Raw genomic sequence first — 19,144 nt, 5'->3', positions numbered from 1 at the left:
TAATTAAATTAATACATTCATTATTCATATAGTAGTCTTTGTACATATAAAATTGGTTGCCTGTAAAGTCGGTATACGGGCGAAAGTTTTACGTGACAACGACTTTGAGTGCCAAAATAATTTTAATGTGAATATTCATTCGTATAGTAGGAAGAAGGATGAAATAATAGTAACAATTTAAAACATTTATTTATACAAAGAATTATATTTAAAACATTAATTTATACAAAGAATCTCGCACTGAATTTCATATTAACAAAATTTTATTTTTACCTTTACACATACATACGTATTTATATACAAATATACATACAATAACTTGCAATACATTTGCGTACAATGAAACAGTGTTTACTACAAAGGGACGCGTGCCTTTCACTTTTTATGTCTGTCTCTCTCGCTCTTAGGCGGGCGCGTGCCTCTCACTCGCTCTCATTGTGAGCGGAGCGTAACGCAGTTTCTTGAAGTGTCACCCGGCAAACCAATTTATAAGACGTTGTCACGTCAAAAACTACTAGAAAGGTAACGCTGTAACAGCTATAAAGTGTGATAGGACAGGCATAGAAGCCGTAGACGGAAATAGTACCTAGTCGAAAATTTTAAAACAGGATAACTCTTTAAATATCTTACAAGTCAGCAAATTAAACACGATGTTCTCACGCCAAAAATGCCAAAAACTTGTTTTCAGTCCGTTTTATAAAATGCCTAAACATGAACACATGTTTTGCCCTTTTTACTTAAACAATAGGAAATACTTTTCAGTTTTAAATTAATAATAGTGCTTAAAAAATATTTTTATTTTTTTAATAAATCTTAATATTATTTTGTATCTTGGGAGTTATTATTGTAGTAGGAAAACTGACCTCTATTTCATTTCAGCTTAAAAGTCAATGCGTAGAAACTAGTTAGGAACCAAGATGGCAGAAACTGACAAGTGACAACTAGGACCTATTTTTAGGCTGGTCACATTTGTGAACGCGTCGCTAATGAGTGTTGACTCGCCCTACTATAAAAAAAAATTGTTAATTCTGGTAAACGGCGCTAGAAGCTAGAACGGATTATTAAATAGGGCCATTGAGGCATTTAAAATCTTCCTGTAGTAAATATTTTCGTTATTATAATGAGTGCAGACAATATTGAAAAGTTATACCAAAATTATGGTATTCTCGCCGACGCCAAAGATGACATAGCTAAGGTAACCTATAAATTTTTATTCGATTTTCCGTAAATTTTGTAGGTAAATTATTTATGAAATAAACGATATATTAAATAATACGATACCTAATCTGAATTTGCCCTGCTTTAGCATGAAAAAGAATATTTGGAGATATTGGCGGCAGTGAAAGGATCTGATAAAGAGAAGCGATTGGCGTCGCAATTTATTGCAAAATTCTTCAACAGTTTTCCTAATTTAGCGGACCAGGCTATTGAAGCCCAATTCGATCTATGTGAAGATGACGATGTGGCGGTAAGTGTATATTTTTTTTGATGCTAGTAGCTCTTACTATAAATAAACATCCATGTATATAATCCCACATACAGTTGTGGTAATTTTACAGGTAAGCGATTTTAATGATAACTACTATGACCAGTTTTGCACTAATTGCACAGAAATAGTTTTGTTAATATTAACTAATGCACTAATTTGAATTATTACGAACTCCAAATCGCTTTAATGCAGCATGGTGTAAGTATTAATCTCGTCTATACGAGAAAAGGCCTGTGCCCAGCAGTGGGACATAAATGGGATTTACTTTACTCCTGGTAATTTGTTTACAAAATTGCTTATTAAATAAGGTTATGAGTTTTAAGGATTAAATTTATGAATGTGTAAGTATATTGATATAAGTATTTATGTTATATATTTATATATGTTGTATATGATTCTTAGTGGTTTACATTAATTATGGGTAATTTCATGTATGTTAATATCTTATTTGCATTTATATGTAAAATATTAAATATAGATATATCTATATTCCAATGTAATAAAAGGTGGTGCAATCAATCAAAAAATATTATTTGTATAATTTTTGATTGATTGCACCACCTACCTCTTTTCTATGTTTTTTTCCTTTCACGCCTTTGGTTGCCTGGAAGAAATCGCTATGTAGCGATAAGGCCACCAAATTGTACTCTCTTGCTATTGATAAGAGCTGAAATAAAACTGATGTAACATACATCAAATTCGTCATCAAACCTCCAAAGTTGGTCACTCATTTGATAGACTCCCGTTAATGTTGCTTACCCAGCACATTCCTCTATTGACTTACCTATCTTGAATATTTTAATGTGCTCCTGATGCTTTTCATTTCATTGTAGTTGTTGTTTGGTAAAGTTTAATCCTATTGTGTTTTTTTTTAGTAATTTCCGAAAATTTTGTGCATAAAAAAAGGCAAAAAAATGTTTGTTATATTCTGAAATGTCACAAAAAGAAAAGGCTTAGAATTCCACAGAATAAAAATCAGATTCTAGCCAATCTAATCATCAAGTAAAGACTTACGTTGAGGAATGCATTGAAATTTACATTTGTATTACTCTTTTTTTTTTATTTTAGATACGCAAGCAAGCTATCAAGGATTTGCCAATAATGTGTAAAAATAATAGAGAGCACACAACCAGGATCGCTGATATCCTTGCACAACTGCTACAGTCAGAGGATGCAACAGAAATTAATGTTGTCACTAATTCACTTGTAACAATATTGAAAACTGACCCAAAAGGGACATTGTCTGGTCTATTCTCACAAATCCATCAAAGTACTGACAGTGAAGTTCCCAATGAAGTTGTACGGGAACGGTGCATTAAGTTTTTAGCCACAAAAGTAAAGCAGTTAGGGAGAGAAGTTATTGACAAAGATTGTGAAGACATTATTATTGCCGAAGGGAAAAAGATCCTGCAGGTTAGTATCAATGCCCAATACAAAGCTCAACATAAGAACCAAAATGTAGATTCCTTTCCACAGTGTTATAATTTAATGGAACAGTGGTGGGAATAATATTCAAATAATATATATGCTTTTGAAAATGGACAACTATATTTTAGCCCTTGTCAGTGGATATACATAAATGCTTTTCATCCAAGAAAAACAATCATATGATGTGAAATACATATTACATTTTTACAACTGTATTATATCTATTGTATGGATTCAGTATGCAAGGGTTATAAAACTACACTTAAGCTTTTGCTCTCATTGATTTTATTAGGTTCTTGTGGCAAATTACCCCAATTCTTTAATTATTACAGCTATATTTTGCTAGCCAGAATATAGTGTTTAAAAGAATTCATTCACTCTTCACTATAAAGTCTATTATTCATTAGTATTTTGTCCAAGGCTTTATACTACTTTTATGAAAGCCTTGGACATTGTTTTAGCAGGCTAAATCTACATTGCAGAAATAAGATTATAAGGGCCTGTACTGCTACATTATTGACAGTAAAATAACTTAACTCAATATAATAATCTAATTTTTAATCATGTTCTCAGGACTCTGTTGCTGAAGAATTGGAACACATAATGGATTTGTTGATATGGTCAAAACTTGGTAAGACTCCAGCTGGAAAGAAGGAACTGACTCAGCTGATAGCAGCACTAGCTTTTACTCCAGAAGACTGGCACCCTGAAGATCCTGAATATATTGATAGACTTATTCAATGCACACAACATGCTCTGCCACTGTTCACTGTAAATATTTATTACAACTTTGTTAATTTATTTCATTAATTATATTATCTTGTAATTAATGATTCTCGAAAGCAATCTTGCTCAGTTGTCAGTGGTGTTGGATATAAATCTGTTCATACTTTTTTCAGATCAGTGCCACTACCTACTGATCGAAAAGAGTATGCCAGCTATTAAAGAATTATATCTCAACTTTGTTTCCCACAAATCGGAATCCTTTTTGATTAATAATCCATTTAATAAATGCATATCTAAAGGTACAGTAATAGTAAAGTAAGTTGTCCAATCTGAGCAGGATGGATGTGTACAAAACATAGGGAGGCGTTGAGCCCTTCCAACCCATAGCTTTGTATTTCAACTTCAGTTGGACTACTTATTTTGCAAGTACTGTGCTACTTTACATAACGAAAATAAATTTAATTTAATTATTTTAGGCACAAGTTGAGTCCACCCAATTTGTCAACATATTCTGTGACCATGTCCTTGGACGTTGGAAGGATATTGCTGCTACAAGTGGTGAAAATGATTTGAAACTTGAATTACTTAAGATATTTGCTGAAGTCACAGAACATTGTGGAGAAATTGAAAATGCTGAAGATAAAATTAAAACCACATATGATATGTTACTGGTAAGTTTCATTACCTACACCAGGGGAACCCAATCTTATAAAGAAAACCTAGCCTGCACCTCCCACTTACAAGAAAACTTAGCTTGCACCCTAACCTAGGTAAGTAAAATAGATAGGTACTTGTTAGTTAATCAGATTGGTGCCAAAAATCAAACATTTTATTATGGCACTAATAAAACCATAATAAATAATACTTTTTAACAAAGGTTAAAAAAAATAACCCCAACAATGGAATGGCTGCGTGTACTCATTCTTCTAATATCACAATTTTTCAAAGTGTGGGACAAGACTGTGACAGCTGCACAAAAACTATCAAAAAATTTATTTCTGTAAATACAAAAGGTATTTTCTACGGCACCCAGGTTGGGAAGCCCTGATCTATACTAAAAAAAAACATATTGTAATCTCAGTCTTTCTGATTGTTTGGGCTAATCTTTGGGATGACTGAACCATTTTTCTTCGTGTTGCAAGCAAGTATTTGATTATACTGGTAATATATAGACAAGTTTTCATTAATTCATTATGAAGACTAAAGATTTATTGAAGGTTTCACAAATTTACAAGTGTTATTGTATTGAAGTAGTTGGGAGGTGTTTTTTAGTAAGTAGTTTAGCTTGGCTTCTGACTATTATAGCCTTTATGGAATAATAAAAAGTATGTATGATATTTTTCAGAACTACTTACCGGAAGCTCCTGTGGAAAAAGAAGAAGAGAAGGCTGCCAAAACTGAAAATGATGAAAACAAACCTGAGGATACCAAGTCTGCTGCTCCATCTTTACAATTTTCACATGTGGAATGCGCCCTTTTTGCACTACATTCTTTGTGCAGGAAAGCTCCAGATGCACTTGGTGCTGATGCTGCAAGAATTAAATCTTTACGCCTTAGGCTACAATACACTGCAAGACTCACTCAGGGATATATTAAAAAGCTAAAAGAAGTTACACAGGTACAGAAATTTTGCTTCATTTATTTTGTTTTAGCTCCACCCAAATTAATATGAATCAACCCTTCTCATTCTAAGAGGAGTAGTGTTGATAATGATGATAATGATCAATCCACCCAACCAATCCCACAAAGTTTGAAGAATTGGGCTATCAAATGCAAAATTATTTTTTAAACCCCACCTGTTTGTTCAAGAAATTAGTGTGTTAAAACGTACAAACAAACTTCAGCAGCTTTAGCATAGTTATTATAAATATATAAGTGAGTTTAATGATTTGTCCTTTTGTCATGCAGCAAATGGTTGCTCGCTTATAGGTTGTCAAAGATCCAACAATCCACTTCTTTATCCTGGCTGACTATGTCATGCTCAAAGTTGTGTTAAAGTTATCTATATTTTTGTGGTTCTGCTAATATTATGTTTTTCTTTCAGGGTAAGAAAGGTGAAGATGCTAATACAGAAGAAAACAAACTGAAACTGGTAGCTTTGAAGACAACCTCAAACATTAACACTCTAATAAGAGACATATTCCGTACTCCGCCTAGCTTCAAAAGTAAAGTGCAACTTTCTTTCCAATCTAAGAAGGCTGAAAAAGAGGTAATTACGATACGTTATTATTTTACTCATAATAAATACATATTAAAAAAAATTATTATTTATTGTTGAAAAGTTGTTGTAAATGTTATTTTAGTTAGTATAAATATTTTTGATATCCATTTAAACTTACATAAAAAGAAGCTTTGCACCACTTTTTTAATTTTATTATCTTCTATTTATCATATATAAATGATATATTAAAAGTTTTATTAACAAAAACATGTTTGCAGGCAACACACTCAATTGAAGCTGAAGAAGTAGACAAGCAGACATCAGGATCAAAGAGGCACAGACCAATAACTTTTGACAATCGCGATCAGAAAGAATCACCAGAGAAGCGACCTCGAAGTGGTGACAGAAACTTAAAGATGTATACACCACCTTCAGGAAAATACAGTTCTAGATTAAACAACTCTGGACGATTCTCTGGTTCCAACTATGGTAGGGGCAGGGGTGGTTATGGGAGAAGGGATTTTCGAAACAATGGTGCGCCATTTAAAAGGCGTAACAACTTGTAAGAACAAAAGAGATACATTTGAGCCATGACATTAGACAATCTTCTATTTAATGGAAAAACAGCAAATGGCTGTAAATTATTAAAGTTGATGTGAAATGCATAAGTCTGGACCACCTACCTACTATTATTTTCTATATAATATGGTAAAGAAATGCATTCCAAGAGATAAATTGCAAATGCAATGCAAAATCAACTAGATTCAAATTGGGTGTTTTGTATCTATCTTTTTCAGAATGCCTCGTTGCTCTATCTCTATCTTGGTTGTGTCGGTCCTTGTTAAAGCTAATTTAGCAAGAGTCAATTTTCTTAGACTGTAGTGGTTTATTGCAGGTAGGTCGATGTGGCTGAATGCTGAATTGTTGCTGCTAAATGTTTTAAGTTCTATTTAATAGTACATGTACGTAAATACTTTCTTTCATGCTGTAGACAGTAAGTATTTGATTATCCAATATCATAGTTTATATCGAGAAGATTCTAGGAGTAAAATGATATGACTACAAACTTCTAAATTTGTAAGTATTTTAGTTTTAAGTTACTATATTATATTTTGGTTCAGTCATAGTCAAGTAAACAAATAAATCATAAGTCATGGATGGAAACAAGGGATGATCCTGTTAAAAGTAAGTACATAAATGTTTTTTAACCATTATTATCTCACACAGGCATTATCATCTAGAGGGGGAAACTGAAGCAATGCTTGGAATTCAAATTGGACAATAGCTGTAATTGAATATTGTTTCAGATTTCTTTATTTGACATCTTTTAATCCCAAGGAAGTTCACACACAATTAATCGCAACATTTTTATTTCATCATAATAAAAAAATTAGAAAATCCTATGTTTCTCTCAATTCCACCTTTTTCGACCACAGTGTGTACTTCTGGACAAGATTATTATTAGCAGTTTAATAGAATCAGTATATACCATTATATATAAACATAAACAATACCACTTAGTCACATGAAAATATTATTTGGCAATAAACTTAGACTGGTAGTCTCATACAGAAGTTTATTGCCAAATAATATTTTCATGCGTCTAAATGGTATTGTGGAGTATTTTTTTGGAATTTTCTTGATAAATAGAATTTTGTTGGTAATAAATAAATTAACTAATTATGGATAAATTCATAAAACCATATTTCATTTTGGACATAAAATTTAGAAACTAGCAAATATCAGTAATTTTTCCAGAAAAGCACACGGAATCAGATTCCTGGGGCTTATATTATGATGTTCGAAAAGATTACTGATTACTATTCGTTGTTGATAGAAGTCAGCACTGACGTACGCCAAATTCTTTAAATAACCAAAGTTGGTGACCCATCCATTTGCTGTCTTCAGTCCTTTACCCAGCGCAATAGACAACTTTTTTGGTGCTCTGCTACAAAGCCGCATCACTCAATTATTTGCAGGAATTTGTAATCAGAAATGATTTATTAGAAAAGGTGAAACCGTGGAAGTTGCCCTGCGCGGTCGTTTGCGATTTTGAAATTCCACAGATCTAAGTTTAAATTTACGAGTCGCGTATTCATTAAAACTAATCAGGTGAGACGGCTAAATGCGAAAGTGTATATTAATTTGTTTATTTGATGAAATTTAGCACTTCGATTGGCCTAGCCTTATCCCGTTTCGGCTCTTCTAGTAATTTTTTTCCAAGAAGTTTCTCCCTTGGGTTGGCAGGTTATCTTATTGGGGGGTTCTTGAGGTCTCGGTTTATGACTGACGTCCAGGTTTGTACAGGTCCGCGTTAAAAATCTTTATACAGCTTTGCAGCAAGCGAAACCATCTAGACTTAATTTTGCATAGAGAGAGCTTACGTAGATACTAGAGATCCGTAGACATTGTATAATTTTAAGACTAATAAACTGTTCCTACGAAATTCATTACAAACCCAAACAACGCGGGCGAAGTGGTCGGGCAACAGCTATAAATAATATTGACCAATCTTCACCGAAATTGAATTACCAAACTGATGATACCTCTCCATTGCAAAAATAAAATGTTGAAATCGATTCAGATTCGGCTGAATATTTTCACAAGACACTTGACAAAATTAAAAAAATTGGTCTTAGGTTTATAGTTTCCCCAGAGTCGATTACTTAGTTGCGACCTAACCTAACTATATATTAAGTCACGCTAGAACATCTACCAATAGTTGAATATACAGTAAAACTCAAATATCATTAATTTATTTAATAAAAACATAATGGGTTGGTTGACAACAGTAGTGACAAATTCAATAAAACTTAGCCTTACATTTCCTACAGCTAGTCATAGACTGGCCTATAATATGAATAAAAGGAGGCAGCTGCAAAGCTGACTTAGCTAGCTGCTATAATGCATCCCCTCTGCTTAACCCCTGGTTTAAATGGTTCCACTTTTAGCATACAACTTCATAATCTCCTTTTTGTTAAAATCATCATTGAATAAAGTGAAAAAAAAACTATCTCATATTATCTACAATATTGCACATAATTCTATCAAGTTCATAGCACGGATCTTGATTTGCATTATCACTTAGGTTACAATCCATATGATCTAATATTTCTGTAGGTACTTTAAAGTTAGACTCAATATCATTCTGATCAGGCAAGCTTTGTAATGCATTTTGTAATATATCCTGGACTTTATCTAAGTGTTTTTGGAACCTGAAATGAATGGAAAACCTTTAATTATTAAGACAGTAATTTTTTTTAAATGGTTATCCAATTGAAAATTGCATATACAATAAATAAATTTGAATTATCACTAATATCTTGGCACTTCAGTTTATTGTGATCAACAGATCTCTTGACGCACACCTTCAGGTTTTCCAGATTTCTCAGTTCTGATCTTTCCTTGAAAATAGTATGCCTGCCGTCTGCTTGATATCATCAAGCAGACGGCAGGCATATATCATCATCATATGCTTTCTTTGTCTACCCCTTTTCTTTTTGAGCCATTCCGTACTTCCCATTCAGTCAAAGCCCATCTCCATTTTAATGTTTTGTATTTAAACAAAGATTACTATTTGGAAAAGGAACTAATTTAGTAAGTAGGGTGTAATGGTAAACTTTTCACTGATAATGATTTCTTACAAGCAACCACTAAATGTAAGGAGAACTAAAGTTGCATAGTGGTTTGTGGTTGGTGTAGGTACACAAATTAAAGAATAAACAAGATATACAATAAAATTACATGTACTATAAGATTCACTAATTTAAGTATTTCTTGTAATTTAGTATCTGACTAATTACATTAATAATAGTTGGACAAGTGTTAAATATATAAACAAAACTTATTTTTTGGGCTTTATAAATAACACATAATATTAACAGAATTTAATAATGTGCATATATCATGCAAGCTAGTGCCAATCCCACTGTCAGACCTAGATAAATAGCCATTGCTAACCAATGGCTTGCCAATGGCAATACAAATGACAGTACTGTAGCATCTACTTTTGTTGAAAGTCAACCTAATGCTAAGCCACTGCTTAACTTAGCCATTGTACAGAGTTTTGTGGTTGCACATGCTAAGCATAGATTTCCCATATTGTTGACTTAACTTTTAGAAAACTTTTTCATTTTAATATGATAGCATACTTGTCAATTTTGGCCACAACACCAGCGGTATCAATTGAGCAAAGCATTGTCGAAGAATTTAAGAAGAGAATATAAAATAATCATAAGAAAATGAACAAAAATCCAAACATCCAACATTTGCCTGTAAGAATAAGATTCAGCATTATTGGGTTAAATCGTGCTTTTACAATATTTACCTCATTGCAGTTTCCACTCTTTGCCGCTTCTGTAATTCCATCATCACTCTCAAGGTTTCTCTGGCCTGATGTGGTCTGAACTCATTTAGCAGATGGTGTATATGTATAAATAACAGACTGAGATCTTCAACTTTTTCAGCTCTTTTAGGTGAATCTGGGCAATGTACTAATAAATCTAAAAGATCTAAAAAATTCACTAGTAACGAATGATTCAGTTTTTTTAATTCTCTTCTCCTCTCAAAGTGCATAGGGTAAAGGCGACGGAAACCCTATTAAAAAAAAATATAGTTAGGCATACATACTTCCATCAACGATGATTATTAGTGCATAAACCCGGGAATACTTATATACATATGTTAATTACATACCTGACTTTCTAAGGATCGTATAATTGTATCATCTGCATTAAATGTGTGACCAAACATTTGGTAGGAGTCATGAATAGGTCGCGGTGGCAACGGAGCCCTATTTCTTCGAACATTTTCGTCGGTGTAAAAGTTTATATACTGCAACGGTGGTAATGGCAATGAGCTAACTTGAGCTGTTTCAGAAGACATGGCTTTATTTTTTACCTTCTAGGAATAGAAAATCAATTAAACAATTGCAAAAACGAGTTTCTCATGTTTTGTTAGCAATTTTTCGTCATAGATCTCGGAACACAGATTATAGCCTTCAGAAACCACAGAATAATATGAAAAAAAAAGTATTGATAGTATCATACTTCTTAGTAATCAGTTTCAGTGAGCATTGAAATATTATATATTTATGAATTATGAACATATAAATATTATATATTAATAAAGCATATTTAAAAACTAACTCATGATGAGCACTATCGGAGTAACCTCTAACCCTCAAGGCTGAACTCTTTCCAGTTCGAGACCTTTAATCTCTCATCACTCACGCCTATATTAATTATTTTTTTGTTTTACTACAACTTAACTTTTGACTGCAATCTCACGACGTAAGTGTTTAATTTAATATGTTACTACCACAGTTATAACTCAAAGACAAGGTATTCTGTGGCCTTTTCCATAATGCCAGTTTCAATACCAAAACCTCTAATTTCAGTAAAGAAAAGCTTAGACTTTGTTGAGTCTTTGGCACAGACTACATGGTCTTTGATTTTAAGTGATGTCAGGCGATTCAGAATTTGGTATACCAGTTTAGATTTATTTTGATTGGTATTTAGAAACATTGCACGGGGGTACCACATTTTTGTCGTTAATACCATATTTCAGCAAGCTCGGTACAAGGATTTCGAGGTGGCCACCTAACATCCCTACTTAGAAGACAGAAGTGCCTATGGGACTGTGTATAAATTTACCTTTGGTATAGACTATTGTTGTGAATCATGTAATTTGTAAATTGCATGTGTTGAAAACTTTATTTTTGTGTAAATCACTCATAGTTAAAAATTAAAATAACACAAAGGTCTACTGGCCAAAAACATAATTGATGTATGATATCGTTAACGTTGTTTTTGTTATTTTACCTTGTCTAATTTAAGTGCCGAAATTATAATGGTCTACGTCTAATCCGAACAGGTATTCTAAATTTTATTCAATTGATTGCTTGTTCCTATTCTAAATTTCATTTTTCGTTTTAAAATAGCTGAATTATATTATAAAAGATATAGTTACTTCAATTATTTAATGGATAAATATTTATTGATAATATAAATAGGTTCCACTTCCCGGCGCAATATTTAGTACTGCTAGCGTAGGTATTTTATCCTTTTAATGGCAGTATTGCAGTAATTGTTTAAAGGTCAAAGTGATGATGGATAACTCATAATTAAAATAAAATTTATCTTATGTTTATAATTCCTTAATTAAAATCTATTTAAAAGTATTTTTTACTTGACATCTCTAAAGCAGCTTATCCTGTAAATATTTAAATTATTTTGGAAACAACCCATTGGCTAGAGCAGATCCAGGATTCATAAACATTGGCCAACAATTTCATATACTGCAAATATATTGTTTAAGTAAATAAAATAAAGAATAAACAAATTATATATTTATACAATCTTAGAAAATGTATTTATTATTTTTGATACATAGGTGTGCCTGCAGAATAATGCACAAAACCTACCTATAGCAGAGACAGTAATTAACAAACTAATAATAGTGAGATTAGAAGAGAAAACAAAACAATTGTAAAGAAAAAAATAACTTGTCTAAGTTATATATAATTTTTTGGAATCACAAGTAATGATTTATGCAAACTAGTTGATGAACGATAATACTATGCCTTGGAGAAAATGTAAAGTAATCATTCCCAGTTACTATATCTAAAATGTGATAGTTATAGTAATTGTTAATGCGTGCAAACCTGCATTGAAGGAGTTCTGAGGTCTAGCTGTGGGACATTAATAGGACAATGATGTACACTATTTTGTCTACATAAAGAACCTTTTAGGATTTTAGGAAATTTGCATATATTAGACTTGCTACAGGTGGTCTATGTTTCAAGACACTTAGCATTTTAGCTAATTTTCATACTAATAACATAATGGGGACCTAACTGTCCAAAAACTAATTATCAGAATTAATTTATAGTAAAATAGTCATTTATAAATTAAAAAAAAATTATTCCCAGAATTGTTCAATTCTGGTGTGATTCTCAAGAGAAATACCTTTCAATTTAAAATTTAAAAAGGTCTAGTGTTTTACTACTAAGAAATAAGGATAAAGTTACTTATACCTAATCATTATAAGGTTAAAGACTAGCCTGTAGTATTGAAATTTGGACTTTACCTGTCCTCCAAACAATGGAGAGTATGTAAATTTGTCAGGCCCCTTCAATATCACTAAAGTTAAGTTGCACTTTAGCCTATCACCCCACACAGGTCTTTGATCGTAACTCTTTATCCCACCATGCTGTTAGCTTAGAAGTTCTTTGTTTATTTATTTTTTATTCATCCATTTTAATTATTTATCACAAAACTTAACACTAAATAGCATTGAAAAAAAAACACAGTTGTTTGGCATCAAAGTCAAAGTCAAAAATATCTTTATTCAAGTAAAGGCCCATAGGTGGCACTTTTGATGCATACATCAAAGTACATCAATGTGAGTCTGCACTTACAATTATTGCAGTATTTGCCAGTTATCCTAGTTACACCTAAACAGATGTTTAGATATGACAGCAACCATGTTGGTTGTGAGACCTTAAGATTAACTATTCAAAATATTTTTTCTAAAGGAATTATGGCTTGTACCGATGAAGATGAAGTGATCCGGGAGGCATTTATGATAAAGAGATCACAGAACAAGAAGATATTTACTCCAGTCAACTACAAGGGTAGATGGTTTGTCCTCACTAGAAAAGCTCTCATATACTATGACACAGATGGCCAAGTAAGCTTACTTATTAAATAAATATCTAATAATTTTGTAGTTTATCTATTTTAGATTTTTAAGTTTACTGTCTGTGTTCCTGCTCCTGTAATTACTGTTTGTTTTCCTATTCTTGAAAAGTATCTTTTACCCTTTTCCAAAAAAGATTTCTTTATATGAAATATCATCAAGATTGGGGTTGGCTGTCAAACCATGTAAAGATATAATAGATAGCAGAGGATGTATTTAAAAAAATAAACCCATTTATGATATGGCTAAAAGGCCAACTATACTTAAATGGTGAGCCAAGCCTAGCCCAGTGGGTAGGACTTTACATTAAGGGCGCAAGTTTAAAGTTCGTTCCTAGCATGCACCTCTAACTATTCTAAGTTATCTGCGTTTTAAGCAAGCTCTCCATTATTTTCTTAAAAGGTCAACCAATCCACACTGGGCCCTTTGCTATGTGGGAATAAACCTGTGCTGTGTAGTGGGCTGGTAAAAGGGTTGATATGATGATAAGAATTAAAATAATTGTGATACTTCATTGAATCTTTTTCTTTACCCATTTATGGATTGTTTAAAAAAATTGCTTCAAATAGATTACGATTTGAAGCTTCAACTGTCTTGGCTGTGGATTTAAACAATTAATCTATCTGTATTTTATGTATATTTTTTAAATGCTGCACAGGATTAGAAATATTCAAAGGTAAGTGTCAAAGTTTAAATATTCTGTTTAATAAACTATTATGAGTAATGTTTAAAATTATATACCGAATTGGGAAGAGATAAATCTGTGCTTTTAAATTCAACAGAAGTAAGGCTCGCTTATAAACTCCAGATCTGCTCTATATGTGTCCTTTTTCACACTGACAATAATACACAAAATCTATTCAAAATTCCGCTTTTTGTATGGAATGCTTAAAATCCTGATAGAATGAATTGGTTTCTTAAATCCTGTCGTATTAAGTACTGCCTCGTTTATTAGGTATTAGGATTTTCCGTGAAGATATTTTCAGTATGAGTCCGGAGTTAGGAAAATTCCGCTGTCCAACCCCGTTCCTCTGAGAGGACGTTTACCCCTTGGTCACGTTGACACTAACATATCGTCGTATAATCGCGGATCCAGCCAGCTGACTCGCATTGGAGCAGCTGGGTGGATCTAAGCTCTCAATCACACTTTCCTTAAGAGATGGGTGGCCTATTCTCAGTGATAGGTGCAACGTAACTGAAATATTAAAAGATTATTGCGCATTATGGCGATACTTCTAGTGGCTGTATCAATAGAATTTATTTTTCTGTGGTAGAAAGTAAAAGGAACAAAATACTAATGTGCTGTGCTTATTTTTAGTTCTTAATTTGTCTTCGTGTAATATGCAAATAGAGAGACTACACAAATCGTGATAATTCACGTGGTTGAATTATCACGATTTGTGTAGTCTATCTACGAGGTTAATGATAGGTGAAAGTTTTTTAGACGAAGCTCGAAAGCCAGTTTTATGTAGATACACGTTCCCATAGGAACTCTGCTCAAAGCTCTAAGAACCGGAGTGCTTTGAGATTTTTTAAAGTGCAGTTGGGACTACAATTGGCTGCTAATTTTCCGTTCCCTTAGTATATGTTACGTGCGCTCGCAACCGTCGTTATTTTGTATCGAGCCACTGTCAGATTTAAATTAAACTTTTTCTCCAAATTAAATGTTCGAAATCATCAATACTTTACAGACCGGGCTCTCAGTAGCGGTTTGTAAAATAAAAAACTACAATCAAGATTTGTGACTTTAAAACGAGGCAAATTTGACTCGTTTTACTGTGACGTCAGTACGTTTGACACTCGAAAACGACTTTGCGATTGGGAGCTTGCTAATCATTTACTAAGGGTAAGGTTGGAGGGTTTGGAAACGCATGCGCGATTTGGGCGTGTCTGCCACCCGGAGCGGCACCCGGCAGTGCTGCGTCGTCACCGGTCGTCCACCCGTTCGACAATCGCATTTTCCGGTAAAGATTACATTTTATTTTAACTAATATAACTAAATAGTATACAGTTTGTCCGGAAAATAAGTTATATAGTTATCAACCTCCGCAAACTCAATGATTTCGTGTTCGTCCATTTAACAAGTATTCCCCTTTTTATTTGATCTATCATGATCTTTGCGACTCAGTATGAAATAGGTTTTTTTGGATTTTACTAGCGGACCCAACAGGTTTAGGTAAATTTTAACTTTTGTGATCCTTTTGTGAATTAAAAATAAAACAAGGAAATACGCATATCAATGGTTCGGCTTGTTAGATGAGGTTTTGAGTTAATAAAAATATTCGATGGAAAAAAGCTTCTTGGTTTTTTCCTGAATTTTCCAAATTCCAGGCATTTTTCCCACCTATAAACTTTACAGGACTAATACGAATGTATTATTTAAGAGAAAAAAGCGCTTTAATGTGAACAAAGTGCATTTAATTTTCATCTATATAATAGTATTAAAATAATGTTGTCAATACATATTTTGTTAATCATTACGTGTGTCGTTGATTGGAAACCATTAGAATCTTCCTTATTTAGCTATCTCAGTGTAGGCACTTTATGGAGCGGTTCAATCAGTTAAAAGGTTTTAATTATTTTGTTCAATAACATCCGGCAAGATCTGGGTGGAAATAAAGAAGAGAACTATTATAGTTTTGAATAAAATCGTGGTTAGTAAAATGTCAACAGTTAATGTATGCAACAAGAGAATTTAATCATTTAAAAAAAAAATTATAACTTCATTTTCGTATAATGCAAGTGAGGATAAATGGTTTACGTAAACATTTCAAAATTATAAAATGTCCCCCAATTAGTTAAAATTCTGGATATTTTTCTTCTCTTTTCTGTTTAGTCTCTTGCTATTTATTTCGCATCATGCTTTAATCGGTTTTAACTTTGTGGTTTATTCATTCTTTAATGAGATGATACGTGGTTGAGCAACGGACGGACTAGACTAAACTTTGCTAACAGAACGTTCACGTAGGATAATTTTTATTCCGATAAAAAGGCAGGTTTCAGTGTTGTAAATATTTGTTTAGGTGCATAAGAGTTTCGGTTAGCGCTTTTCGTAATTTTCTATAAGTGAAGGGAGCGCACCCTCAATGCTTTAATGTATGTAGAGCCACGTCGCTGCCTCGTCTACGGACCGGGAGTGAGCGATTTTAATGGAGAACCCCTCGTGAGTAACTAATTGTTTGTAAAGGGTCTCCTTCATAGCAACTTCATTCTTTACACAACTACGTGTGGTTTTAAACCCTTTAAAATAGTTCTTGTGAACGGCTGTTCTTTTTAAAACTATGATCTAACCACTTTAATTTCAAAGGGCTATTTTGTATTGTTAAATTTTTCGTTTTAATAACGGGCGCTATGTCATAATATATTCTAAAGCTTTGTTTATATCCGTCATAGCGTTTTTTTTTGTATCTGGTCCCGGGTGATTGCATTCAGCCTGAATTCATATTATTTGTATTTCAGTAGCCCCGTAGGAAATTCTTTAAGGCCCTTGTACGTCACTCATATCGGTATTGATCTGCGGTGGGTATAGCTGTTATTATAATTTTAATAGTGTTTCCCCTGGTTGTAGCAACAGGTCAACTTCAATGTCCGTAAGTGTAAAAAACAAGTCGATTAGTCAAGTAAAAATGAAGTATGAGGACTAAGGAGTTAATCTTCAAACATCTGAGCCGTACTTAGTACAGATCATTACGCTTGCAATCGTGAAGACGTTTTAACGTATCAAGCCGGAACGTCAGAGTAAAATTGATATATTTTAATGGTAAATCTAAAATTGAAAAAAAAGTTAGTTAGTGCTATTGGCAGAACGTTTGTGATATAAAAATCGGTAGTTTCGAATTTGCAACTCTTAAAGTTATATTAGGTCTATTTTGCTATAACGTTATACTGCTTCGATACGTGAAAGCGACGCCTCGATTACGAGCTGCAAATCTTATACTAAGGGCACTGATAAAACACCAAAACACCAAGATTAGGAAAAGGAACATCGCAATCAAACACCTCATCGAACAAATTTTTTCCATCAATCAAAATACCTATTATGTAAATAATAATATCGGGTCGATCTATCCTCGAGACATCCTGAGTAGTAATGAAAAAAGTGGTATGAAGAGATGCTATTGTAAGCTTAAATTAATAAATTATATTTATTTACTATGTGTACTAATCTAAAACTTATTTTAAAGCTATTTCAATGTGTGGCAGTACCAACAGATTTATGTGTACTTAGTAGTAAAACGCAATTTCTAATAATTAAAATATTTGTTCATTAGCCAGATACCTATCTCGATCCCGGAAGGTCTTAGGTCTATAATTGACTAAGCCGTATTCTGAAACTGGTTACCAAGTCGTTGACTCAAGCAGTACACTATTAGGTCCGTATTAATAAACCGACATTAAGCTAAGTATAGGTTCTCAAGTTCGGCTTTAAACAAAGATTGACCAAGACTTCACCTCCATTTATCTAGCGATTTGTATGAATTTCTGGACAGATTGAGAAAGAAGTTGTTTTATTCTTTGATTCTTCGATTCAAATATGGTGATTCATTCTATCTTAGTAAAGTATCCAGAGGGCATCCCTGACTTGGTAAAGATACAGATTTTTACGTATCGTCATAATTTGATTTATGTAGAGCCTATCTATTATTATTCTTTTTCACTTCTTTTGATATTAAATGTAATAAAAAAAAACTAGTAAAGAGAGGAGAGGTTTGTGGCATTTATAAAGAATAAATTCGCAATCATTGATTTATAATGCGGTGTTGGACTATTAAAATAAAACCTGGTATTAATATATTTGAGATTATTTCATTCAGAGAATGGTAGGAGCGCCCGTTAAACATGTTATGGTATTGAATCCTCACAGGACGCGCGTCCCACTTGTATTTGACCGACTTTTTGTTAAATTTATTCTGGCTATTGTTTGATTCCCAACATGTTAAATGTCATGTCAAGGGCTGGAACAATTGAAAACTGTTGCAGTTTCTGTTTTAAATACTGTTTGCTTTGTTTTAGAAGCGTAAAGAGCGCGGACGGATTCCAACGGACTCCATTCATACCGTTGAACAAGCTCAACTAGGAGAGCTGAGCAAGCAAATACCGGACGGCGATAACGAAAAGAGGTATCCCTTCCAGGTAACGCATTTTAAAAACTATGACTCATTTTCTGTTATTTCCGGGCATTTTATGAATACGAGCCACGAGCGTCCTAGCTTATGAATAAATTTATTTACGTTCCTTTAAATTTGAATAGTGTTGTTATTGTGTTATACACAAGCTTTTTTTTTGGATGACAATGACATACCTTATATATGGTGATGGTATTATGGTGTTTATCAACCAATAAAAAAAAACGGCAATTAATATTAAACATTCGGCCTTAGAAACACCCTATAGGTAGTAAGAGCGATGCGGTGCGGCGGTTGTATACAATATCGTACCCCTCATTAATTTCCAGTAAAAAAATATTTGAATACTCAATTCGGTTAGCTATTTTCAAATCAACACTAAGTATGTGTTTTAATCATACAACATTGAAAATGACTTATTTTACTTTAGATCGGATGGATTAAAGGGACTGTTAATTGTTATAGATTAATTGTTATGCCAGGTTTTTTTAGGTTTATCTACTTAGGTTATTT

The 19,144-nt window shown here is 32.9% G+C and overlaps 3 protein-coding genes across 4 annotated transcripts in view; 2 read left to right on the top strand and 1 right to left on the bottom strand.

Annotated features, from left to right (window-relative positions):
- Positions 1–971: 971 nt before the first annotated feature.
- Positions 972–7,205, top strand: LOC120623673 (apoptosis inhibitor 5). The gene is made up of 8 exons (XM_039889842.1): positions 972–1,195; positions 1,307–1,468; positions 2,558–2,902; positions 3,491–3,688; positions 4,120–4,314; positions 4,989–5,261; positions 5,688–5,852; positions 6,083–7,205. The coding sequence occupies exons 1-8, from the start codon at positions 1,121–1,123 to the stop codon at positions 6,368–6,370; spliced, it is 1,701 nt and encodes a 566-aa protein (XP_039745776.1). The 5' UTR covers positions 972–1,120; the 3' UTR covers positions 6,371–7,205.
- A 1,344-nt stretch (positions 7,206–8,549) lies between these two features.
- On the bottom strand, positions 8,550–11,127 carry LOC120623674 (mediator of RNA polymerase II transcription subunit 7). 2 transcript variants are annotated; one of them, XM_039889843.1, is made up of 4 exons: positions 11,004–11,127; positions 10,500–10,706; positions 10,132–10,400; positions 8,550–9,019 (listed from the first exon to the last, which is right to left on the bottom strand). In XM_039889843.1, the coding sequence occupies exons 2-4, from the start codon at positions 10,686–10,688 to the stop codon at positions 8,815–8,817; spliced, it is 663 nt and encodes a 220-aa protein (XP_039745777.1). In that variant the 5' UTR covers positions 10,689–10,706; positions 11,004–11,127; the 3' UTR covers positions 8,550–8,814. The 2 variants fall into 2 exon arrangements, with proteins under 2 accessions (XP_039745777.1, XP_039745778.1); XM_039889844.1 differs by lacking the exon at positions 11,004–11,127 and adding an exon at positions 10,952–10,963.
- A 235-nt stretch (positions 11,128–11,362) lies between these two features.
- The window catches only part of LOC120623785 (tyrosine-protein kinase Btk29A), a 33,946-nt gene continuing 26,164 nt past the window's right edge, over positions 11,363–19,144 (top strand). The window contains exons 1-3 of the mRNA XM_039890019.1: positions 11,363–11,678; positions 13,342–13,496; positions 18,519–18,638. Of these exons, the coding sequence (XP_039745953.1) occupies positions 13,347–13,496; positions 18,519–18,638 (270 nt within the window). The 5' untranslated portion in view covers positions 11,363–11,678; positions 13,342–13,346. The remainder of the gene's footprint in view (positions 11,679–13,341; positions 13,497–18,518; positions 18,639–19,144) is intronic.

Source organism: Pararge aegeria, chromosome 5 (genome assembly GCF_905163445.1).
Source record: "Pararge aegeria chromosome 5, ilParAegt1.1, whole genome shotgun sequence".
In the NCBI taxonomy this organism is placed as follows: Eukaryota; Metazoa; Arthropoda; class Insecta; order Lepidoptera; family Nymphalidae; genus Pararge; species Pararge aegeria.
Note: the sequence above shows the minus strand (reverse complement) of the source record. Positions and strands in the feature narration are given on the sequence as shown.